The following is a 24,993-nucleotide window of genomic DNA, read 5'->3' as shown; positions in this document are numbered from 1 at the left end:
TACAAATCTTAGTTTATAAGTAAGAAGCTGGTCAACAAGCTTCATTCAGTAGGCTTCTTTACTTCGTTGTGGCTAGGCGTTACTCAGAAGATAACTAACGAGATTAGTAACTTCGTTACTTGTAGTAATAATATTACGTAATATTAGACTCGTTACAGTAACTATATTACTTAGGTAGCGCGTTACATTTGTAAGTGAAGTAACTTGAGTTATATTACCTGTTTTCATAGCGTATTTCGTTATATTACTTTGCTACCACAAAAGTAATAATATTACGTAGCGAGTTACTTATGTAACGCGTTACTCCCAACACTGAATACCACACATATTCTCCTGATAGAGGCTCAGTAAATCCAAAGACTTATCTGTGAAAACATGTCCCTTAACATTTGGCAACGGCAAATATACCTACTATATTATTCACAGTGGGTTTTGTTCCATTTCTCAAACTTGTATATATCAGTCTACTTGTCATAGTTACGTATTTTTGAACAAAATAATTCTATTGGATACATATTTGTCATCACTAATGCAGCTTGTTAAAAATATTTGTTCAGTTCTCGATAGCAATGTACATCACTTGGACTGAATGTTTCCTGGATTTGCATGATGTGGCTATGTACATGGCATGAACTATACTGTTAGCCATACAATAAACACTTGTAGCAGCTATACAGTATTAGACACTTAACACCATACAGAATACATAGAATGACATTGAATTATACAAACTGCATGACACAAACAACATCAACTGCAATAATAACAACATTATAGCAGGAAACATAAGCCAGTTTCCTTAATTCAATTCAAAATTTATCGAGAAATTGGGAGGGGTGGCACCAAAAAGTTATAGGCCTGCACATGGGTGTTTCCCCAAAATATTATACACATACAAGACACATTATTAACTACATTATACAAGCAAAAAGTCATAACATCACAAGTACACAGAACACATTATACAAAACACAGGAAAACACATTGCTTGGAGGACCTTAAGTTGACTGATTTATCCGGAAAATATTTTGGTCCTAGCTCTTATATAACTGATCAGCTTCTATCTAATCTGCACATGTATAGTGTATTTCTCTGTTTTAAGCAGTCGCTAAATTACAATGTGACTGCTTGTGAAAAATTTATTATTCAAATAGTGCAGAAATGATTTTACCATGCAACATTCTTGGCCAGTTCTATACATATTTATTTATTAACGCTTTACAGCACAATTGGCGTGTCAAGTGCTGATATAAACTTTATATCATGCACACAAGCCTCACTGCTATAACTGTTTAGTTGTCTCTATATAGTTTTGCAGTAAAATTGATTATATCTTTAATATAGGGTACACTTATACATCATGACCTATTGGTGCTCAGGGGCGGATCCAGAGGGGGTTCAAAGGGTTCCATGGAACCCCCCTTTTGAAAGAGCCTCTCTTACTCGAGATACTCTAATAGAGCAGTCAAATCGAGATACTCTATAATAGAGCAGTCACAGTAGTCTTTTGAGGAGCAGTGTAGGAAGCTTTGTATCTAGTTATAAATAAGGAAATATAGTTGGTGAGGGCATCTATGGTGAGGGGCAGCTATTGTCAGCAGGTGATGACCTTTTTTTTTTTGGTTTTCAACTTACAGCTAGGCTGAAGTTGCAATTCCAAAGTGGAAACCCCCCTTTTAAAAGTCTGGATCCGCCCCTGGTGCTGTCTCTCAAATGCACACACTGATAAAAAAACAAAAAACAATAGCATCTAAAGAGCATACAACATACGTACAATTAAACACAAAGATGTCTCTGTAACAGTTTCAAAACAGTAGACCATCATCCCTCTTCAGAGCCTCTCAGCCTGATGTCTAAAGTAGTAGATGCCCATATGTTAGTGATTGCACCGTGATGATCACAACACTTGTTCATTGTCACTTTATACCAGTATGTTGTACACGTACTAAAATTCAGAGCCACTTAATGAGACAATTCAAAGTATTTAGAATTAAGAATTACTATCTGTAGTTACAGCGTAATCCTATAGGAGTGACCCAATTCTGGAAAATCAGTCTTTATATATGTCTCACAGAATTTCTTGTAATTCAGGACTGCACTGATCTAATCATTGTAAAGCTGAGTAGAATACCTAATTTAAACCATAAATATTCCAGCCAGCTAGCTGTAAAATGTAACATTAAAGCTGATTTTTCAAAATCTGGTCACAAATATATACCTCTGTATTATAAACACTATATGATTTGCTATGTTCCAATAGGGATCTACTAAAGCCAGCGGATAGTCAGAATCTTCACAACGAATTTTCATGCAGTATATGTAACTTAACTCATTTGATTTGATGGTCATAATCTATAGGAAGTTTTTAGGATCATCTCATGAAAATATCCCCATTCAAGTTTTCATGCCAAACTTTTCAGTTTCATATATATGTGTATGGCAGACCAGTATGACTGATGAAATATACCACAGATAGCTATTGCAACTTATTAATAATTGTATGGATTCTGTACTATATAGACAGCTAAAGAATGTTATGTTTTTGCTATTAAATTATATTTGTATATCCATGCATCTTATATGCCCACATAAATCTATGCTAGCTACTTCAACGTAAAATGTTGAAAATTTTAATGTTATTAGGTTGTTCAGTGATGTCCCATTTCATCATACCGTACGGAGGGAACTGAACTTTGGAGGAGGAAAAATTTGGCGAATCAAGCAAAATATCACTATTGGCGAAATAAAATTAGGCGAATTTTTAGCAAAGCGCACGCCCTGTTTAATTAATTAGATTACTAATTGCTGTGTCTGAAGCGAGAACTGGGAGTGCCACGCCCGATTAATGGCTGCTTCGCCTGGAGTCAGCTATCAACTAACAGCAGATCTACACCCTCTGGGATAGTGAATATTGTAGTAGGACTCGCTACTTGTCACGCCCATTTCGAGGAGCATGAGGTTGCCACGTTTGAGTAGCTGAGTAGCTAGCTACCTAGTGAGGGAGGCTTGGCTCTAGCGTGATTTCCTTGGTCGAGTAGAAAATTGATTAGTTCGAGGCTTGGTTTGCTATTTTCTTCCACAGCAAAATATTTGGATGGGGAAAATTTGGCGAATTCATGGTCATTCGCCAATTTTTAAAGGCGCCAAAGTTTCCCTCCATATGGTACACGTTAAATGGATTGCTCCGGGTATCAGTATCAGTTCACCACTTTTTAGTATACTGTGTTACCATGACGGCATCAATCAACTGTACTATGTAGGATACATAATAGAGTCATTGTTGTATGATCAACATGCAGTATGCAGGCAGATTGTTATATTGCTTACCTACAATTATATTTTAACACAAAGATATGTGATTACATGGTTTTAAGAATTGGATATATATAAATATATATAGAATTATGTCTTTGTAGTGGTTAACTCTATATTGTATGTTTATTTATTTATTTTATTTACTAAAGCATCACAGCATAAAACTGGAAGGTCTACAAGACTCGACGGTCCTGTAGCCTGAAAAACAAATTGAACTACTTATACAGGTATGCATATATGGACTAATCAAAAGCATGCACTCAGTTATTAAGTTTGCATGAAGTGCTCCGTGTAATCCGCAAATTTAATACTGGCATATCTAAGCATGCAACCATCCCTAGCTACATATTAGTTAAACCCCAGCCTTAAGAATTCAAACTGAATCCACATGATATGACCATGTGTGAGTATATTATCATTGCATTGCTATGTTATGTACAGTATCTACATTTACAAGTTATGATAAAAAATACATTATTGGTATAATACATATTTACAAAGACACATAGTTGGCAGGGAAAATACCAGTTTGTCCATTCACTGTTCCTTCCCACCAATCATCTTGACTGTCTGTCCGAGTTACAATGGCGATCTGTTGATCTTTATTGAATTGTAAATCACACGACATCTCTCCATGAAAATTATATAATGCTTTGCAGTAAACTTCTTTATCCCAGTCACCAGATTTGGTGATTGCAAGTTTTGTAATTGGGCGTCTTACAACAGGAGTTTTTTGAGGTGCACTATCCTTCTTTTTCTGACTTCCTGCAGATGATGCTCTGCAGGATTTGGGTGGATATACTGATTTGTTTTTAGTAACTGATGGTGTGGTGATACTGTATGATCTAATTCCTTGTGGCGATCATTTCACCTGGGACGGTTGTGGTGGTCGTGGTGGAGATGATCGTTTCACAGGCACATCACTAACACGGTTTGATGGAATACTTGTTCCATCTTCTTCTACTGATGGTTGCCTACTGTGGGAGGGCTGAGTTGGCGGTGATGGTGGACGTGAAGGTTTGGATGATATATCATCATGAGATACTTTCTTATCATTTTGTACTTTAATATCACTGTTCCGATGTGATATAAAAGTTATGTCAGCTTGCAGTGGCACGTGTTGTTTTGGATCAGTTAAGTTTTTTAATTTATTTTAATTTTAACTGTATTTCCTTGCCACACACACTTGTGGGGTAATTAGCTACACCCATCTGTGGCTGTGTGTGCCTGAGAACTCACTCACCTTAATAATATTATGTACAAGTATTACATTTTATTCAACACTAATAATGTTGGTTTTCTCTCTCATGTTGTAGCTTACACCGGTCATAGTTCAGTGCATGGACATGTACCTGTATAACTGCATGCATGCTGGGGCGGATCGAATATCTGACAAGGGGAGCTGGAGGGGCACAAACAAATTCAGATTTATAAGGATTCACCTCTCAGCAGTGTTCATTGTTGAATTTTTCTATATGGGCCATTGCATGTGTAGAAGGTTGTGAAGTCTTACAAGCAGTTACAAAAACTAGAGAAAAAGTATTAGTGGCTTGAACACCTGCCAAACAATAATTATTTTGGGCACAAAGGTGTTTTGCGGTTTTGCAGTAAAGGGAGATATGTCTGCCTTTCAAACTAAAGGAATTTGATATGTCAGTGTTTGCCCCATATGCTGGATCCGCCATTGTGCATGCAATGCCACTTCTATTTTTATAGCTAGCTAATCCCAATGCAGCCATTCCCACATTTTTAAAGCCAAAACTTTGTCCCAATTATATTGTAACTGGCTTCACCGCTAAGATATAGTTAGCTCCATAGGTGAATGCCAACATTGCAGTGTGCCAGACTATTGCTATGCATAATATCAAGAGTTCATAATATATATACTAAGGAGAGAATCCTACTCTCATATACCCCTGTAGAAGGGTGTATCGTGAAGTTATGACGTAGTACTTCCGAGTTCGCCCGTTTTTCTTTGTATAATTAATGATGTCATTAGTTGAACATGGTATTGATTGAACGCATGCCTAACAACGTCACTAGCAAACCAAATTAACTCCAGCTCTAAGTGTTTCTCACCGAACTACAATCGTTCTTTCATGGATTAAGACCGTTTCGTAGGCATTTCTTGTTAGGCCATTCACGAATAAATACGGCTATCCTGAGCGTCGCGAGTGGGAAATGGTGCTAACGATTCTTGCACTTCTAAGGCTTCACGTACGTCACAACATCTTGTCATTACGTCACGATACGTCCTTCTACAGGGGTATATGAGAGTAGGATACTCTCCTCAGTATATATATTATGAACTCTTGATAATATCCATGCATGTACATTTTACTTTCTGCCAATTAAGGAGGGGCCTCCAAATTTCATTTTGTCTAGGGCCTCTAGCCGGCCCTGTGAAAAAAAAACAGAGTCAACATTTTTCAGTGGTGATTTTCTAAGTTAGGATAACATGCTGTATACGTTCTTATGTTCACTGTAAAAGTTAAAGTGTCCCATTTGTCCCAATATGGACATCACTGGTTATAGCAGTATGACATGGAGTATGACATGGTGACATAATTCATTTCATCATAGCAACCATACAAAGAAAGTACAAAATTGTGTACTATTTTCATTAGTAGAAATTGGTGAATCTGAATGAAATGAGAATATACCTATTTTACAACAGCAAGCAGTTAAAAGAGTGATTGCAATATTTCAAATTCTCCTATAGAATATTTGTGACCGAATCTGTGAAGAAAGGTCTTATAGCCTTCCCATGTACTTGGCAATACATAACTTGACTTGTGTGTATGGTACCAGCCTGACATTTGGTCACCTTACACTCCTAACATAGCACTATTTGTGGATGTAATTATAAGACAATAGGTTAAACACATGATGAGTTATGACTAGTCAAACTTGGAAAGGCTATAAGACCCCTTTTCACATGCAGATCCAGTCACATATATAAAAAATATTGTCAACAACTGTTGGACTTTTCACACTAGGATATGCATGTACCTTTGAAGCATCATTTTATCAGAATTTATGTAGGTCACATGTATAATACCACTTTGTGTACTAGTGGCATGCAGAAAGCACACACTTAAGTTTAGGAATGTGCAGAATGTGAAACATTTCTACATATACCATATAGCCTAAACATTTCAAGCTGAGGGGCAAATTTTTTGAGGTTGAGCAATGTTGCTAAAAATAAATTTTTCATGGATTTGCAAACACTCCCAAAATGTATTAGACTATATGGAGGTCTAAATATTTCGTGGATAAAATTTTCATTGTTTCCCCCCTCGAAATATTTAGGCTATACGGTAACACCTTATATTTGTATAGAAATGTTAAGTATGGTATATTTGGCAACATTTCCTCATTACATCACATGCACAACAATGTACAACATGCATTTAGTTAGTAACATACAAAATATTAGCAACATTGTGAATTTGCAACATCACATAGACACATAATTGGCAGGGAATATACCAGTTTTTCCATTCACTGTTCCTTCCCACCAATCATCTTGAGTTTCTGTCCGTGTGACAATGGCAATTCTCTGTCCCTTGTTGAATTGTAAATCACAGGGCATGTCACCATGAAAATCATATAATGCTTTGCAGTAAACTGTCTTGTCCCATTCACCAGAATGTGTGATTGCATGTTTAGTAACAGGACGGCGTTGAGGTGGTGATCTGTGAACCTGAGAAGATTCTTTATTCTTAAACAGATTCCAACTACCCTTTGAATCTTTCTTGCTGGCCGAACTGCTTGGTTTCTTGTATGAAGGCCGATGGTACGATGAACTTGAAGAGCTTGTATAAGACTGTGAGCTTGATGTGTTTTGTGACCTGGATGAAGTTGAGGATCTACTAGTTTGGACCGGTTTGTGAGATGGCGCCGTTCTAGGTTGAGATGGCGCCGTTCTAGGTTGAGATGGCGCCGTTTTAGGCTGAGATGTCGGTTGTTCATCAGAAGGTGCTTTTCCTAAGTAGCGCTGGTTAACGTCCTCTACAGCAGCCTGGTAATATCAAAACAAGTGTAAACAAATTTCTAGATGACGTGATTGAGTTAATATCTACCTCTGTTCCTGCCTTCAAAGCTGCCCTGCCTGCTGCTCTCCCAGTTTCAGATTGAGCCGCCTTCTTCCCAAATTTAGCGCCATATTTAGCCCCAACCTTGCCAAACGCGCTGACTTGTTCCTCTACGTAAACACACCAATCACTTTACGATGTACAGATGTTTATATCTTACCGTTCACCGAACTCATAATGAAGGGTGATGAAAGGGATACTCCAATTATTTCGAGCGTGAATAAATTTTGTCGGCGCGTTTACTAGCTTTAGGCGCCACTAAACTAGTAGCGAGGGTCTGGCTACGCCACTGAACGGCTAAGTGAGCAAGCACGTAATCTCGGTTGTGCATGACAGCCTTTAATTGGTGCCTTGTGTGTAAAAGTGCAACATACTTGAAACATACAATTATTGGTAAATGAGGTACTGTGCCCTTCAGGGCTCGGATGATGATGACAATCCCCTTTCCCCCTAGTAATAGTTTTCCCCCTGTAGCTAGCTGTAGTTGTAATATGTTTGTAATTGTAATAGTTATTATTGGTAAATGTCCGCAGCCTCTCATGCAATTGAGTGAGGGCCTTCAGGTGTCTGGACACCTCGAGTCAAGACTTATTTTTTACGCAGGGAAAACAGTATCATCCAAGGAGAGGCTGTTTATTTATTCATACCCTCTGGTGTTTACCCCATCTAGCTATCTATACCAAACAGTGTTCTGTGTGATGATAATAATTATGTTAAATAATGAATCAGTGTATTGTACATGTGTCACATGGTTGGCCATAATGTAAATTCAATCACAAAATTACTTCATTTGATAGGCAGGTCTATGGTGTGAAAATGGAGGGTTTATCTGTTGGACTAAATCAGCCAGTGTTTGGCTAGGGTCTTCTGCAGCATGTGCCAGCAGTCGGCAAAATTCTCTGCCAAGTTTACCAACTATATCTGGAGCTATGACATGATTGTGGTAGCGGAAACCTCCTCCAACAACATTGCTCTCAACGCTCTCCCACATCATCAGCTAAAATGTAACAATACAGTGCATAGCATATTTCATGTTGGTAGAGCGATGTAGCTATTTGTAAGCTGACACGTTCTTTGGCCTATACAAAGATACTTGATTTTTTAATCAGTTTTTATCATAAAAGGAAAATGATACAAATTTTTCTGCCACTAGATTAATGCATCTTTGACTGTTCTATTAGAGAACCACTGGCTATATCATTGACAGTCAACTCACTTCAAGGTAACAGCTATCATCCAACTTGCTGTTGATAGGAGTGAGATAGCAGTTAGATCCAAGTCTTGCTAGTCCATGTCCTTCTACTCCCACTGCTGTCTCCACAAAGTAGAAATTTTGTGGATTTGTTAGCTGTTTCACATCGCATTGTGTCAAGTAGGAAAATTTGATTGGCAAAATAGCAGGCATTCCATGCTATAAAGAGAGGGAAAAAAAACAACAATTAGCTACTTACGTATATGAGTAAGAGGTCCCTTACATCATGAGATATGGTGAAGAAAGGAAAATGTGAGTGATTTCTGGCAGAACTAACTGACTTTGCCAAGTTGATGACAAGGTCTGAGAATGTCTCACATACACTTAAGTTAACCCTAATAGCTACATCTGAAGGAAAGAAAGAATGATTTTATTTTATAACACATTTATAAGTTTAACGTACTGTTAGTAAGTGGTCCAATTAATCCTTTGGTTGGTTCTGGCATTAGTTGACGTAAAGAGACTTCAATTCCTATCAGAAATGAACCGACATCGAACAAGTTTGCTGTTTGTGGACGAGCTTTGCGTAAACCATATTTGGGACCCCAGCCACGACAGCATCGTCCAAGTAGCAATACAAACCCAGCTAGGCACATATAGTGTAAAATCTCATCTTGTTGTATTCCTTTTATTCCTTGCTCTATAAACAGATGCTTGAAATTAGAGCAAATAGCTTCTTCCACCTACCAAAGACAGGTGGAGTACAAGTTCACATACAATATTATATTCTTACTTTGATAAAATGAAATGAAGAGACAGGTCCAAGTTGTGGATTATTTTTATCACTAGTTAACACTTTATTTCTTCTTGCAGTAAGTGGACGTGCTCTGGATGTCTTTGGTCGTGTTTTACCTTCCCCAAGTTGACTGGGCAGTCGCACAGGAGGGACAACTTTCATACGGCTGGGTCCAAGGGCTCTCTTGATTATGGCAGTGACCATGCCTTGCCAGAATGACCACAACCTTTCCTTTGACATCATTGTCAATAGTTCCTTCTCACGAATAGCCACCTAATAAAGCGTACGTTATATTTTTAGTGCATGTATATGGATACAAATGATATTAGCCATCAACAAAAACACTAACAAACTTTCACATGTCACAAAAAAACATGTACGTATGTGTATACGCACAGACACACAGATACACATGTGTGTGAAGTTTGCACAAATTATGAATACCTGTTGAAACTGCAGCTGAGGTGATTGAAGCAAGGAAAACTTATTACTACTACCATGGTGCATCAGCTTTTTAGACAATGGTAAACTTGACTGTCTAATCGGTTGGAGTTTAGATGTAGCAGTGTGTACAAATGCAGTCCTGGCACCTGGAAAAGATCTGTTTAACTTATGCTGTGAGTCTTGTCTCAGTGAGGCAAAATGTGCTTTGGAGTCTTCCCTCAGTGTCCTTGTTAACAAACGATTCATAGATGTTCCTTGTTCTAACTGTGTGTACGACTGAGAGAGTTGTTGAAGAAACAAACAAGATGACCAGTAGTCACAAACTAGACGAGAAAATGTCAGCACTAGCAAATGATCCTGGGGTGAGCACACAATCAGTTTTGCTCGTACGAGTGTTTGATATGGCCACATCTTGTCTCTAGTATTATCACTATCACAATCCACAACACTTGTTATATGCATGTCATCTATTGCAGGTAAAGTTTCGTTCACAGGTTTGATCAAGTCATTCTTAATATGTACAGAAAATGGTTTACGTCTTTCTTGAGTAATTATATTACCAGGTAATTCATTACGATGATCTGAAGTTACTACAAGATTTACTTGAGATTTATCTACAATAAAAATTATGAATTATGTATGAAGGTTGAACATCCTATAAACACCATAATACTTACCTGCTAAAGCTTGTAGCACATAATCCTCTGTATGTTGAACACGAAGTGTTAATAAGTGATGCAACTTTGTAACTTGCTCCAGGGCTTTTGAGAGCAAATTCACATTCAGTGGTCCATGGACTTTCATCCCTCTAACAATATTGTCAACTTTATTACTAAATAATGACATGTCATCTTGTGGTGAGTTAGTGAAATTCTCCATATCAATGAGATGGTGAGCTTGCATTAGTGTTGCTGGAAACAGCTCCGTTGGTTTGTAATGTTGTGGAAACTTACAGGTGATCAATGAAGTAACTTCTGCTGCCTGTGTTTCTATATCAGCCTGAGATTCTTCAAAAATCTCCTAAGTAGATAAATATTATGTTTATGTTAATTGTAAATTGCATACTTGTACAGTGTATTTTTAAATTGTAGGGTCTGCACCTAATGTAAGGGACCATACACTACGTTAGCTTGAGTTCCCACTACTGTCAGGGGCGTAGCCAGAACCTGGGCCCAAACCCGGGCATCAATAATTCGAGATACTCTAATAGAGCAGTCAGATCGAGATAAATCGGTCTCAGTATTCAGAGAAGCAGTGTAGCAAGCTACGTATGTAGTTATAAATAAGGAGGTATAGTTGGTGGAGGGGAGATCAAGGGCGTAGCCAGGAAGGGGGAGGGGATTCGGATGAACCCCCCTTTCAGAGGCAGAATATTTTAAAACTAAAATCACATCAAATCTTACAACCCTGGAGCTCTCCGGTAGCTACTTTCACACTATAGCGTTCCTCTGTACTACTCTTGAGGGTTGCATTGCATTCATGCTGAACTATTGCAAATCATCGAGATCTATAGCATCACATGATCAGTAGCGCATGTGATGCATGGTGGGGATGGCGATCGAAAGAGCGTTGATTGGTTGAGGCAGACATATTACAAGGCAGCAGCTGCGATAAACTTGAGTGGTCATGCTATACATGTGTCAGGTGAGCACTAACTGCGAGACAAACTATGAATAGTTGGTATATTTATCTGATGAATGGTTTATTTATTTGTCACATGCAAGGTCACATGTTGCGGGAACGTGATATCTCGAATACATTGGAGTACAAGCCAAGTCTAAAGTTGCTGACCATCAACAGGAGAGCTGACCGAGAATAATGTACACCAGGAAGGAAGTATTGCCAACTAAGCGACTCGAGTGTGGAGGATTCCATGTGCTAGAAAATTTGAAGTTGGCTGTCTGGAAGTGAAGATTAAGTTAGTATTAGCTACAATAGGTTTATAGCTTCTATAAGCTGCATAAACAGCAGTGTGTAGGTTTTAGCTAGTTAGATGCACAAACAGCACCTTTTAATGTTACTGCCTAAGGGCACATTTTGTGTATGCATGATTTTCCTTCAGTCGTGGTGTAGGGGGAAGCACTCAGGTGCTCCCCCAGAACATTCCACTTGTTTTTGGTCTTTAGCTTACAGCTAGGCCCTGGCATCACCAAAAGTCTGGCTACGCCCCTGACTACTGTATGTTATGTACCATCAAAATTCATAATTATGGAGGGATATGGATGTTGGTTACTGTCTTCTGACCCTTTCTGATGGGTGGAAAATCAAGTGAAACATGCCCGCAACTCGTGATATGGAAAAGTATAGTATTGGACTTGAAATAGACTTGTGACTTTACTATGCCATGGGCAGCACTAGGAATTATGGATTCTTGTTATAATTAGTATCTGTTATAGCCAATCAATGAACACTCAGCTAGGTAATACAATGACTTGAATTAAATTTCTTTCTAAGCTGTGCCATATTTTATGCGCATGTCACTGTGCAACTTTCAATTAATTTAAAAATATTTTCAATGAATCCAAATCTTCAAAAAAATTTGCTACAGCTATATATATACGACATTACATTTGCAACAGGTAAGTATATGCTGTGATCTGATCATGTGTGTACTACAGGAGCTAGATGATGCATGCACAACTTTAGTCACTGTACTTATGCCGGGATGAAAATTATGTATTTCATAGTCTTGGGAATTTCGTTAAGGCCAGGTTGTAACATTTTTATTGATGATCTATAGATCATTGGCATTATATTATGCACTAAAATCCTGTTCACACTACCTTCTAATCCGGGTAGAGCATGGCATGGCTCAAAACAAATTGCAGTATGAATCAATCATGCCGTGCCAAACTGGGTCCAGCATGGTACGACAAGGAGAGGTAGGCTGGCATGGGTTGGCTCAGGATAGGGGAGAGTGTGAACCGCATTCTGAGCTGGTCAACTCAGGTTAACAATATAACTTGCTTCTGTTGGCCACACAGTGAGTATATTCTATGCTCTAAAACTGTTCTTCAAAATGGCTATGACGTACATACTATAGTTCTGGTAGAGTTAGTGACAGTCACGCTAAAAGATTCCTGGCGAAAGGAGCACCCACTAGATGACAACTATAAAATTGTATTACTTATTTCAGCTGGTTCTACGTTTCCTTGCTACAATTCTAGTGCCTTTTTATTAAGCACCTAAATAATCAAAAACTCGTGTGCTTCTTTTAGTTAATTATTCAGCGCTCGCACAATTGAGCTCATGTCAGATGCAGTAGTGTGAACAATTGCCAACCTGAGTCAACAACCCAAGTTGAAAACACTCTGGGATAGTGTGAACAGGATGTAAGCGATTTAAAATAATTTTACTTTTGTCAATTGTTTGTCAACCTCATTTGTCCGGAATTGTGTAAGGACGTCCAACACCACAGAACAGTTACGATCATTTTCATTGGTGCCTTAAGTTATAACTATCACCACCCAAAGCCACTTTCAGAGCCTCCATATTACCTGATTGATTTGCTTATTAAATCAAAATTGGCTACACAGTTACTGTTTGCCAACTACTTGACAGGTTGATTGACTGAACTTTCCCTTTTTTGATCCCATGCGTTATAGGTACACATACTTATATACTTGTGTACTGACTATACCTCCTCAGTAAAATCGAAAGAGCTACTTCCACTACTAGATGTGTCATCGTCACTTTCATCATCATCATTGCCATCATCATCATCAATTATATCTACATAACTCCTCCCTAGCAAATTGTATAGGCATGCATATAACATAAAACACATGACACATGCAGCTACAAGAAAATGTTGGCCTACACCACCTAAATATTGTTCTAGTACTGGTTAGTTTTTAGTGCATGGAGTGTGCATACATACCAGGCAAAGGTGGCAGGAGTGGTGGTGGCTTTTCTGGTACTTGAGGACTAGATGGTTTTGGAGACACAATCCTCACTGCTCGCGGTATGGCTGGGGGATGTGGTGAACTGGTTGTGGGAGGATTTGGCCTGGAAATTTTCGCCACTCCTGCTAACGGCTGTGGCTGTGGACCACACGTTGGTAGCATAGTAGCAGTGATTGTTAGTTGAGCTACAGCCCCGCCCAGATATAAAGAGCGAGTTATAACACAAACGCCACACACTATACCTGGATTCCTTAGCGTTACCATGTGAGGAAATGGAAAGGGTAGGGTGGTTTGGTTGGGTTTACTGCTGAAGGTGTGCTGGAATCTGCCGGGCGTCCCCAGTAGCGAGGATTTCTCGCGCGCCGTCTTCCAATCGGTCGTCCTTTTCATCATTTTGTTGTTATCCTATCCGATCGTCCGAAGACATCCAGTCTTTTACACGGACCTCACATGTCTACATCCCATAAGCGAGCTTGATTGTACATGCAGAATGCACTACAATAACTGTGGTCGGTAAGATTTTTGCAAGCAAATCATTACGACCCTGCCACACCTAGCGTACAGAAAGTATGCGGAGTTATACGGGTTGCCAAAGGCAACGTACCTTTTCTTGTACTTTTCTTTTACAAAATGACCACCGAGCCGAACGAAAAGGCGCGACTGTACTTACAAAGGAAGAAGGTGCCAGAATTGTTCGAGGTGAGGATTATGCATAGGCGAAATTGTCGGTAATTTGCATGTGTTCTTTTGTCACGTTTTGCCTCGTGTTTTGCACAGAGTCTCCTAACTGGACTGTTGTTTCATCAACCGGATAATCACATCTCTTATATAGAGGAGTGTCTGGCAAGTTACAAGCAGAGTAGTGAGTCTCTACAGTGGAACACGTTCGTGGCCATGCCTAGTGCACAGAATTCCAAAGTATTTGGTGTAGATAATGCAGAAAACAAACTACCATCAAATACAGCCCCACTACCGCCAATTACTGATTCACAAGTATCGGTGGATGCTGAGAAATCTCCTGTGTCTGCAAAGTTGGACAATAAAAGCGTTTTACCCCCAATTAACAGTGATACTACTGGTGATCAGAAGCCAGAAACAACTAGTACATCAACTTTGCATGCCACAGAACCATTACCATCAATAGCTGATAATGATATAGTAGCAACTTCTAACGGTACTGAGCAAACCAAGTTGAAGAAAGAAGATACGTCACCACTACCACCTATCGAAGCAAAGGAAATTAAAACTAATGGTGTAAATACTACAGAATCGGCTGAGTCAACTAAAGAAGAAAAATCACCTCTACCTCCCATTGTAGAGAAAAATGAAACAAAAACAAGTGATTACATTGATGCAGCAGTACCTTCAAATGGTATAGCTATGGAAGCTACCGAGATAAAGAAAGTAGAAACATCTCCACTACCACCCATTTCAACAGACAAGGCTGATGTAGAGCTTGGCAATGTGTATTTTGTCCTGGGTTAGTTTATAATGGCCTCACATTGTATGTTATAGTTTATTTCACAGGTGGTCCTGGGAGTGGTAAGGGCACACAATGTGCACGTATTGTGGAGAAGTTTGGTCTAGTCCATTTATCCACTGGAGACTTGTTGAGAGCAGAAGTGAAGAAAGAATCAGAACTGGGTCAAGCCATTGCTGGTATAATGAAAGAAGGAGGTCTAGTGTCTTCAGTGAGTATTTACCTGAAGTTTTCTGCAATTCTGCCAGTTCATATTACATACACATATACTTTTCAGGAGACAATTGTATCACTGCTGAAATCTGCCATGTCAGAGGCTAGCGATGTTAGCGGCTTCCTGATTGATGGATTCCCAAGAGAAGTAGATCAAGCAAAGATGTTTGAAGAAACTGTAAGCTAGCAAAAGAAATGAAACATGAATAATCTAGAATGTTATCCTCAGGTGTGCCCCTGTTCTCATGTGCTAGTGTTTCATTGTGGCGATGACACAATGACTGCACGGTTAAAACAAAGAGGTCTTAGCAGTGGAAGGGAAGATGATAATGAAGAGACAATACGTAAACGTTTGGAGACATTTCACCAACAAACTATTCCAGTAATATCACATTATCAACAAAGAGACAAAGTGTGGGAAGTACGTAAGCACATTAAGTGAAAAATGTATAAAAGAATTAATCATCATTGTTTGTTTAGGTAAGTGCCGAGTCCACAGTTGAAGAAGTGTTTAGCAAAGTGGAGAAGCTTTTCAACAGTACCGCTCAATTTTCTGATTCTCAAGATGTCACCTCAGCAACTAGTCAGCAAAACTTAACCACAGTAGCAAGTAAAGTAGAAATGTCTCCACTACCACCCATTGGAACTGACAAGACTGATGTAAAGTTTGGCAATGTGTATTTTGTCCTTGGTTAGTTAGACTGTTGCTTTGTTGTGTGTTACAGTTTAACTACTACATGTTACAGGTGGTCCTGGGAGTGGTAAGGGCACACAATGTGCACGTATTGTGGAGAAGTTTAGTCTAGTCCATTTATCCACTGGAGACTTGTTGAGAGCAGAAGTGAAGAAAGGATCAGAACAGGGTCAGGCCATTGCTGGTATAATGAAAGAAGGAGGTCTAGTGTCTTCAGTAAGTACATACCTGTATTAAGTTGTTTAAATATGTGGATTTTCAGGAAACAATTGTATCACTGCTAAAATCTGCCATGTCAGAGGCTAGCCAAGCTAACGGCTTCCTGATTGATGGATTCCCAAGAGAAATAGATCAGGCAAAGATGTTTGAAGAAACTGTAAGCAAAAAGAAATGAAACCTGAATACAACAAAACATTGTCCACAGGTGTGCCCTTGTTCCCGTGTGCTAGTGTTCCATTGTAGCGATGACACAATGACTGCACGGTTGAAACAAAGAGGTCTGAGCAGTGGAAGGGAAGATGACAATGAAGAAACAATACGAAAACGACTGGAGATATTTCACCAACAAACCATTCCAGTAATATCACACTATCAACAAAGAGACAAAGTGTGGGAAGTACGTAAGCACAAAAAATAGTAAACAAAAAGTGACTATCACATTTTTTAGGTAAGTGCTGAGCCCACAGTTGAGGAAGTATTTAGCAAAGCGGAACAATTTTTCAACAATTCTGTACTATCTTCTAATTCTCAAGAAGACACTTCAATTACTAACCAACAAAACTCAACTGAAAGTTAAGTTATAAATATATCATACGGAATATATTTTTTTGTTTTATTTTTAATTTCTAACATTGTCAACTTCCTAAATGTACATTATCAATTCTCTCCTTCTTGGATGACTTTAAATTTCTCAACAGCCCTCTCCAAATTGCCTTTCTCTGTTGTAAGCAATTGCACCTACAGTATGCATAAACAGTATTAGCAAGAGTAAATAATATTATAGTGAACCACGGATATTCAATTTTTGCTAACCTTTTCTTGCTCAGCTTTCCGTACATTTTCAGGGACCTAAATACACATTAAGATATATAATTCACAATTCCTATGAAATCTACAAGGTCTAAACCTTTTGTTCGTAGCCCTCAGTAGCCATGGTTGTTTGCAGTTTGTCTAATTGTAACGACAATTTAGAGATCTTCTCTTGTAGCCGGTCAATCTCTCGTGCTGTGTCCACGAGTCCTCGGAGCATCACGTGCACCTCACACTTATCTCCAACAGTTTGCATGGTACATCCAGTTGGAGTCTCTTTACCCAGAATAATCTGAACACTACAAGTTACAATAAAGGGTTTATTTAAAGCATTACCAATTAATGCTGTTAAGTGCAGGCAATAAAAAAAGGATACTGGTATTAACATTTAATTCACAGTTATATTCACACACTAATTTTAAGGCTAGCGTATTGCATTTACTAACTTTCCTGATTGGCTTAGAGTAACAATGGCTGGGTGGTACTTTTGTAATGTTGTTACAGTGTTGTTTTCACTGCAAGCAATATAGACTAGAAGGAAGGATAAATTACATAATTGTTTGTAAATGTTGTACCATCTGGTCGATCTTTTGGATGTAAATAATCCTGCTTGATGGAGCGAATTGTTTTGACAACTTCTTGCATCAGTTCCACTTCTGTCTCTAATGGTTTGTCATGCCATGAAGATTGCTGCAAACACCAAACAATTTCATCAATTCAAGTAGTTGCCATGGCAAGCAACGTACCGCCTCAGGGAATGGCGTCACGCATATTGAAGGTGGGGCATCTGACGATCTCCTTGGTAACCGTTGAAAGAGTTCTTCAGTTAAGAATGGCATAAACGGACCTAATATTCTTAGGCTGATGTCCAGGCACGTGTAACTGTTGTAAACAAGTCAAGGATACACACTCTGGTAAACATGCTTGTACTAATTTATTAGGATACAGAACATTTCTGCTTACAACTTTGCTCTCTTCATCGCTGCCAGAAAACACAGGTTTGAGATATTCCTTAATATCCAAAAAGATAAACAAGGTTAGTGTGTTTGTGTGTATACACTCACAAGATACACATCACAAAGATCATAGATCCAGAAGCTGTGAATGGCTGTGGTTGCCTGAGGGAATTTGTACTCTGCGAATCCACAATTGACGTCCTCTACAGCTTTTGTCAACCGACTGAGAATCCATTGATCCAATGGTTTCTCCTTGCCACTGAGCTTAAAAAAGATTACAAGATTCAAATGACACTTATATTGAGGGAGACTTGGTACTTACCCCTTCTGATGGCGCTGGGGTGAAGTTGTCCCCAAGTTCCCTAAGGGCAAATTTGGTGGCATTCCAGATCTTGTTACAGAAGTGTCGATAGCCGACAACACGTTTCACATCAAGATTGATGTCTTGGCCTGCAAAACAGCAAAAATTAAAAAATACTGATGGATATACAGTGATCATAAAATATGTCTACACTCGTTAATATCAACTGCACGAGGTGAAAATAGAGAAAAGAACTGTTAATAATTTTCAAGTGATGAATGTTTGTCACATTGTTTGATAGTTTATACTGTAAATTAGTTGTAATTTAAGTTTATTTTTGAAGAATATTATGAAATACAGATGGCTATTAACAAGAGTTCATAATACTCTCCCCCATACAAATATTATGAACTCTTGCTATTAAGTGCCTAATTTTCCACCATAACTGCCTGGATTATGTAAGTATCCTCATTTTCAACTAATCACATTTAACCTGGGTATCAACTGTACCTTGAGCAGTGTAGGCACACAGTGTAAATCGTAATGCATCTGTCCCACACTCAGGGATTCCTTCAGGATAATCTTCTTTCTGACATACAAAGGAACATACACGTACAGTAATACTCTACTAACTGAACTACTGATATCTTTACCTGGCCAGCCTTTGCTCTCTCAAGCTCCCTGGAGTCCAGGTTACTGTTCTCCAGTGTGGCATGCAACTCCTATTATAAGAATGTATTATAAACAAATAAATATGATAGCTCTAACACACACACACACACACACACACACACACACACACACACACACACACACACACACACACACACACACACACACACACACACACACACACACACACACACACACACACACACACACACACACACACACACACACACTCATGCATACTACATGAGTTACATCAATCGATTGTGTGTGCGTGTGTGTGTGTGTGCGCACATGCGTGCGTGCAAACGTACTCATGTTTACATGCATCATTCATACAGAAACAGTTTAGTTACTATATACACCTAATACATATACCTGTAGTGTGATTCCACTGATCACATCGATTGGATCAATTACGTTGCCAAGTGATTTGCTCATCTTTCGACCGTGAGCATCCCTCACCATAGCATGGAGATATACCTGTATTGTGAGGAAAGAAATGTTCAAGTGTCAGTGCTGGCATTGCTTTTGATGATGACCGACCTCTTTAAAAGGGATTTCCCCCATTAGCTTCATCCCAAACATGACCATACGGGCAACCCAGAAAAATAAGATGTCATGTCCAGTTTCAAGCAGACTACCAGGATAAAAAACTTTAAGATCATCTGTCTATGACAGAAACATTTTTTCACTTGTCATCCATTCAATACACCTTTTCTTACCTGCTCTGGCCAACCAAATATGGAAAAAGGAAATAACCCAGATGAGAACCAGGTGTCCAAAACATCTTCATCTGTTGGCCATTAATACATATTATATGTAGTTTCTTTAAACAGCCAAATCACCTTGTCTCAAGCTAATCTTTTCAGGTCCTACCTTGAACCTCTTTGCAGCCTTCTGTCTTGCCTCATCTTCAGTACGCCCGCTAGTGTAGAGATTGTCCACGTGAATATTATAGTTAATCGACTTAAGGACACAATAGAAAAAAACCTCCAAAACAAGGACAAAGATTTGGTCCAGAGTCTCCTGACAGGTCTGGCTCTACAGTGATACATGTGTAACAAGGACACCTTGGGACTGACCAAAAAGTGTCCTGATTTTCCAGGTCAGTTCACATGCTAAGGGATACTTTGGGGCCATTACTAAGTGTCCAGAATATAGAGGTGTCCTCGTTTCAAGTGTCCTGATTAACAGGTTCCACTGTGTATTGCACCACAAATGAGCTTGGAGTCACAGTGTCTCTTGTAGAGAGGTTCAATGCTCATACACACAACACTCACCTAATCCAATAATGCCCATCAGTTTCCTGTTAAAAAAATAATACAGCTCACAATACTGGTCATATGTGTACATTAGCTATAAAGTGTATACTCTATACTCTATTAATAGAGGCACACATATACACAATCCACATTGAATACCATAAAAGGGGATTACTTTGAGGGGAAATATTTGTGTTCTCTGAGGGTGAAAAGGTTACCAACCCTTGTAGCGAATATAGCAGCTACTTAATTACATAATAATTTAACAAGAAAAATTTCAAGCATGGAACACATATGGGAAGATTTTCCCATATGTGCTCCATGCTTGAAAATTGTTAGATTGCTTCAGTTATGGTATGAGTGGTATTCAAAAGTAACTCACATCTCCTTTTGGTATTGAAGGATCATCCACAGTAACAAAGTAGGCTGGGATACGGTGTCCCCACCATAACTGTCGGGAGATGCACCAATCTTGACTGTTCTCCATCCACTGGTACCATGTCTTCTCATGAAACTCTGGAATAATCTTTAGCTCCTTGCTTCGTACCACCTAATGACAGAGTGATTAGTGTGTGTGTGTGTGCGTGTGTGTATGTGCATGCGTGTGACTCACTCTGACAGCTTCCTTGGCCATTTCAGTACAATCCACATACCATTGTGGCTTGATCAATGGTTCAACCACATCTTTAGATCGACTGTAAATGTGACATACATATAATTATACAGTTACTTGTATACATACACATGTACATACCTACAGATGGGAACTACCATAGGATTTTCCTTCGTACCACGGTACAGTCCTTTATCCTGTAGCGCTTGCAACACAGCAGAACGGGCATCAAATCTCTTCATCCCCTGTGTACAGCACAAAATGTCATTTTTGACCAGAAACAAATCGTGGATGTCCACAGTCGTCCATTTACATACAAGGTTAAAATAAATTATTCTACTTTATGTGTGTGACTGTTCTAATAGAATATCTGTGATTTGGAAATAGCAGAATCCTAGATAAATATTTATGAGTGCAGCAGCACAAGTTCACAGTTCAACACATGCATGTGTTAAAGAAACCCCTTACAAGGACATTGTACCCAGAAAAATGTCAGAGGTTCACATGGTGTTAGCCTCCATGGCAAGATCATAAATGAGACAGGATTGCATGAATATTTCACTAATACCAACAAAGGTATAATCACTTGTTCAGTTCAAATCGAGTGTCAGAGGATTAATTTAATCACAGACAGGTTGTGCCATACACTTACACAAATACCACTTATAATAAAACATGTTATATTACTGAAGGTCTAAACCAGACCCGTCCAAGTTTGTCTGACCTTGAACTGTTCACAGACATCAGTTATTAGTCCGTCTTCATTGATCATCTCCACAAATGGTAGATTGTGTCTTTTGCCAACATCATAATCGTTGAAGTCATGAGCAGGTGTGATCTTCACAGCACCTTGGGACAGACAATAACATAAAGTAGAAAATTATTAAATTAAGCTATGAGAGTCTGTTTAATAACTATAACTTTAATTCCTGGGGGCTAATTGGCATTCAGAATTATATGTTTGAGGTGTGTGTGTGTGTGTGTGTGTGTGTGTGTGTGTGTTTGTGTGGAATGGTTATTAACAAATTTGTTACAAACCTACTCAATTTCAAGGTATTAATCTACTCTAACAGAGCAATCATTGGGCATTGTTGCTAAGAAACGACTACACTATAGAACAGTGAGTTTGTACATGGTTTGTATAACTATATATACCACCAACTAGTAATCAAATTAGGGTACGTATCACATACCTGTTCCAAACTCCATGTCAACAAATTCATCAGCTACAATTGGTAACCGGCGGTCACAAAAAGGATGACGCACATGTTTACCAATTAAATGCTAAAAGACATCACAAAATACAGACTAAAGCAGTGATAATCAAAAAATTTCAACTTGTTCTGACAACTTTTACAAGTCATTGGTATAAAAGGCTTGCCTGGAGATGGAAAACACCTAATCTCATAGTGTTAAAAATAGTAAAATAAATTTACACGATAGATACAGACAGACAGACAGACTATCTCCTTAACTGGTTTACCCCACACACACTATCACATACAGTTGGTCTACAAGGTACAGAACTCTTAAACTACCACACTTATTTCCATACAGTGTAGCGAGAGTCCTTAGGGTTGACAGCCACACCAGTATCTCCCAACATTGTCTCAATACGAGTTGTAGCCACGATGATCTCACCAGCTGTAACATAAACACACGTCACAGAAGATTGTGATAACTGGGTCACTTACGAGTCTCCTCCACAAGGTAGGCAAATGACACTAGGACACCAAATTCAATCTTTTGATCATAGCCAGGTACAGCTAGAAGTGTACGACCAGGCAACTCTCTCTTGTCCACCTGTAGTAGTAATCACCATTAATAACCGCTTGGATAAGTAAAACCCCTTGACTATTCAGAAGTGGTGGTACTGTGTAATATGTAATAATATGGGATGCACCTTAACATCAACCCAAAGTGTACTGATTTTCCAGGCCAGTTTAGTGGCCTCCCAACTACAGGCTACTTGTTAGAATGTGGCATTATATGGTAGATACCTCAATGTTGGATATGGCTGACTTTAGTCGACAAGACCAGTTGACCAGTCGATTGCTCCGATAAATAATACCCTCATCATGTAGTCTAATAAATCCCTCCTTCACTGCATTGGACAGTTTCTGAAGGATAAAATGAGACAATCATGAAATGCAAGTAAGATACTGTATGTTACAGTACACACATACAGACAGACACTTACAGGTTCCATGGTGAAACAAGCTCGGTCCCAATCATAAGAGGAGCCCATTTTCCTCAACTGATGATAAATCCTATCACCTTTCCTGTATATACACACCATCATCATCACACAGTACACATTTCATCACATCAACTCACTCATTCTTCCACTTCCACACTTCTTCAACGAACTTCTCCCTCCCTAATTCATGTCTACTAATCTTCTGCTCCCTCCATAACTTCTTCTCTACAACCACCTAAACACCATTATATGTTGACAACTGTAAGTATCCTATCAATGAGGTTTGCATATTTGTGACCGGATTTGCAATAAAGGGTCTTCCACACACTTCCAATTCTATGAATTAGGATAACCATAACTTAGTGTTAAGGCACACATAAGGATGAAATTTCTCCATCAGTTGAGGTAAGTTAGTGCTCACTACAGATCACGTTTTAGGTCAATAGCTTTTTCTAATCCAATGTTATGAACCGTCAAGTTAATGAATTGGATGTGTGTGGAAGACCCCTATTCGCAAATCCGGTCACAGTAATGGTCTGATACTGACAGGTGCAGTAACCTTATAAATCTGCAGCTAAGAAAATGACATTAAGAATTTAAGATGGCAAAGGTTTATCCACTAGGACTGGTCGGTTATGTAAGTGTAAATTAGTGTACACAACAAGACACCTCACCTGGGTAGCTATACCAGCATGGTCACAGCCAGGGTTCCATAGAGCTGTTTTGCCCTTACAACGATGCCTATTAAAATAATGTTAGTATCACAAATATATACATACACGCCTCAAGCTACCATCTTGTAATGGCGTCTTCTACAGAGTTGGTGAGTGCGTGGCCCAAATGGAGGGAACCAGTCACATTTGGAGGAGGAATACACATCATGAAGATGCCGTTAGGATTAGGGTCCCCTACACTGGTACGCTGTGACCACATAATGTGCGGTGACATAGTACTTCATGATGTAACATAACTCACCCCATATTCTGGCTTGAAGAATCCCTGGAAAAAAAATTACAAAACAACATAGTTTTATTAGCCCATCAACATAGTGTCTTATCCAAATACAATGGTGCAAAAATGTTTTGATGAGAAAAATATTACTCACTAACATACATGTAATAATATGAAGACATCAAACTCCATGGTAACTTAATGCAATAGTTCATTATTGTAGACAATTCTAACCTGTTTCTCCCACCAAGGGTACCAAGCTGCTTCCACATATTGAGGACTATAGCTAGTTGGCATTGGTCCTGATACATCTGCACAAGCAAATAGAAATGAGTTATACAAAAAACTCCACTAAGAGTTCAACACCTTTCTTCTCTCCAGGCTTAGTAGGTTTATCATACACTATTGTCTCCTTCACGACCTTTTTCTGCTCTTTCTTAGCTTTCTGCTAGAACAGCATTGTATAGCTATTTGATTTCTAATAAATGCCCACCACTAACTTCTGCAGCGCTTGCTTTAGCAGCTTCCTGGGCTTTCATTTTTGCTTCATATTTTTCCATCTTTTCTTTCTTCTTCGCTTCCTTTTTTAGCTGGGCAGCTGATTTCTGTGGTGCCTCAGCACCGCTCGCTTCTGGTTGATCGCTCATGTTCAGAAGACAAGTCGTTCTTACAAATCTGAACTGATTTATTATTCGTACACTAGTGCCTTTATATACGAGTACTCTTTCAGACTGACGAAATAACCCTAATATCATCTGCAACCATACACGCCATGTACACGTGCTTCGAACTATTGCGACACTTTGTGCAATGACAAAATACTCTAATAGAACAGTCAGGAAGTATACAATTACTCCAATTAGATACCACACC

General features: G+C 38.9%; 4 protein-coding genes across 4 annotated transcripts; 1 reads left to right on the top strand and 3 right to left on the bottom strand.

Annotated features, from left to right (window-relative positions):
* Nucleotides 1-6,662: 6,662 nt before the first annotated feature.
* Nucleotides 6,663-7,716, bottom strand: LOC136267254 (SH3 domain-containing YSC84-like protein 1). Its single transcript, XM_066062338.1, has 3 exons — nucleotides 7,573-7,716; nucleotides 7,401-7,522; nucleotides 6,663-7,339 (listed from the first exon to the last, which is right to left on the bottom strand). Exons 1-3 carry the CDS (start codon nucleotides 7,586-7,588, stop codon nucleotides 6,776-6,778), a joined length of 702 nt encoding a protein of 233 aa, XP_065918410.1. The 5' UTR covers nucleotides 7,589-7,716; the 3' UTR covers nucleotides 6,663-6,775.
* Nucleotides 7,717-8,101: 385 nt separating this feature from the next.
* LOC136267250 (uncharacterized) lies at nucleotides 8,102-14,323 on the bottom strand. Its single transcript, XM_066062334.1, has 10 exons — nucleotides 13,992-14,323; nucleotides 13,725-13,934; nucleotides 13,485-13,591; nucleotides 10,522-10,864; nucleotides 9,845-10,458; nucleotides 9,398-9,673; nucleotides 9,068-9,347; nucleotides 8,888-9,012; nucleotides 8,629-8,823; nucleotides 8,102-8,409 (listed from the first exon to the last, which is right to left on the bottom strand). Exons 1-10 carry the CDS (start codon nucleotides 14,140-14,142, stop codon nucleotides 8,194-8,196), a joined length of 2,517 nt encoding a protein of 838 aa, XP_065918406.1. The 5' UTR covers nucleotides 14,143-14,323; the 3' UTR covers nucleotides 8,102-8,193.
* Nucleotides 14,295-17,007, top strand: LOC136267252 (adenylate kinase isoenzyme 5-like). Its single transcript, XM_066062335.1, has 10 exons — nucleotides 14,295-14,448; nucleotides 14,527-15,229; nucleotides 15,277-15,440; nucleotides 15,507-15,620; nucleotides 15,672-15,863; nucleotides 15,923-16,133; nucleotides 16,189-16,352; nucleotides 16,399-16,512; nucleotides 16,561-16,752; nucleotides 16,804-17,007. The coding sequence occupies exons 1-10, from the start codon at nucleotides 14,380-14,382 to the stop codon at nucleotides 16,930-16,932; spliced, it is 2,052 nt and encodes a 683-aa protein (XP_065918407.1). The 5' UTR covers nucleotides 14,295-14,379; the 3' UTR covers nucleotides 16,933-17,007.
* Nucleotides 16,863-24,922, bottom strand: LOC136267248 (valine--tRNA ligase-like). The gene is made up of 32 exons (XM_066062331.1): nucleotides 24,621-24,922; nucleotides 24,487-24,565; nucleotides 24,355-24,431; nucleotides 24,145-24,168; nucleotides 23,963-24,090; nucleotides 23,844-23,910; nucleotides 23,307-23,404; nucleotides 23,170-23,251; nucleotides 22,970-23,089; nucleotides 22,664-22,772; nucleotides 22,525-22,613; nucleotides 22,163-22,253; nucleotides 21,694-21,818; nucleotides 21,111-21,214; nucleotides 20,970-21,051; nucleotides 20,739-20,906; nucleotides 20,375-20,400; nucleotides 19,940-20,019; nucleotides 19,817-19,887; nucleotides 19,638-19,763; nucleotides 19,470-19,574; nucleotides 19,076-19,144; nucleotides 18,933-19,011; nucleotides 18,444-18,571; nucleotides 18,230-18,385; nucleotides 18,112-18,176; nucleotides 17,912-18,047; nucleotides 17,741-17,855; nucleotides 17,612-17,696; nucleotides 17,263-17,464; nucleotides 17,169-17,204; nucleotides 16,863-17,093 (listed from the first exon to the last, which is right to left on the bottom strand). Exons 1-32 carry the CDS (start codon nucleotides 24,873-24,875, stop codon nucleotides 17,013-17,015), a joined length of 3,258 nt encoding a protein of 1,085 aa, XP_065918403.1. The 5' UTR covers nucleotides 24,876-24,922; the 3' UTR covers nucleotides 16,863-17,012.
* Nucleotides 24,923-24,993: the final 71 nt, after the last annotated feature.

The sequence above is a fragment of the Dysidea avara genome, chromosome 9, assembly GCF_963678975.1.
Source record: "Dysidea avara chromosome 9, odDysAvar1.4, whole genome shotgun sequence".
In the NCBI taxonomy this organism is placed as follows: domain Eukaryota; kingdom Metazoa; phylum Porifera; class Demospongiae; order Dictyoceratida; family Dysideidae; genus Dysidea; species Dysidea avara.
This window is presented reverse-complemented; position numbering and strand designations above follow the sequence as displayed.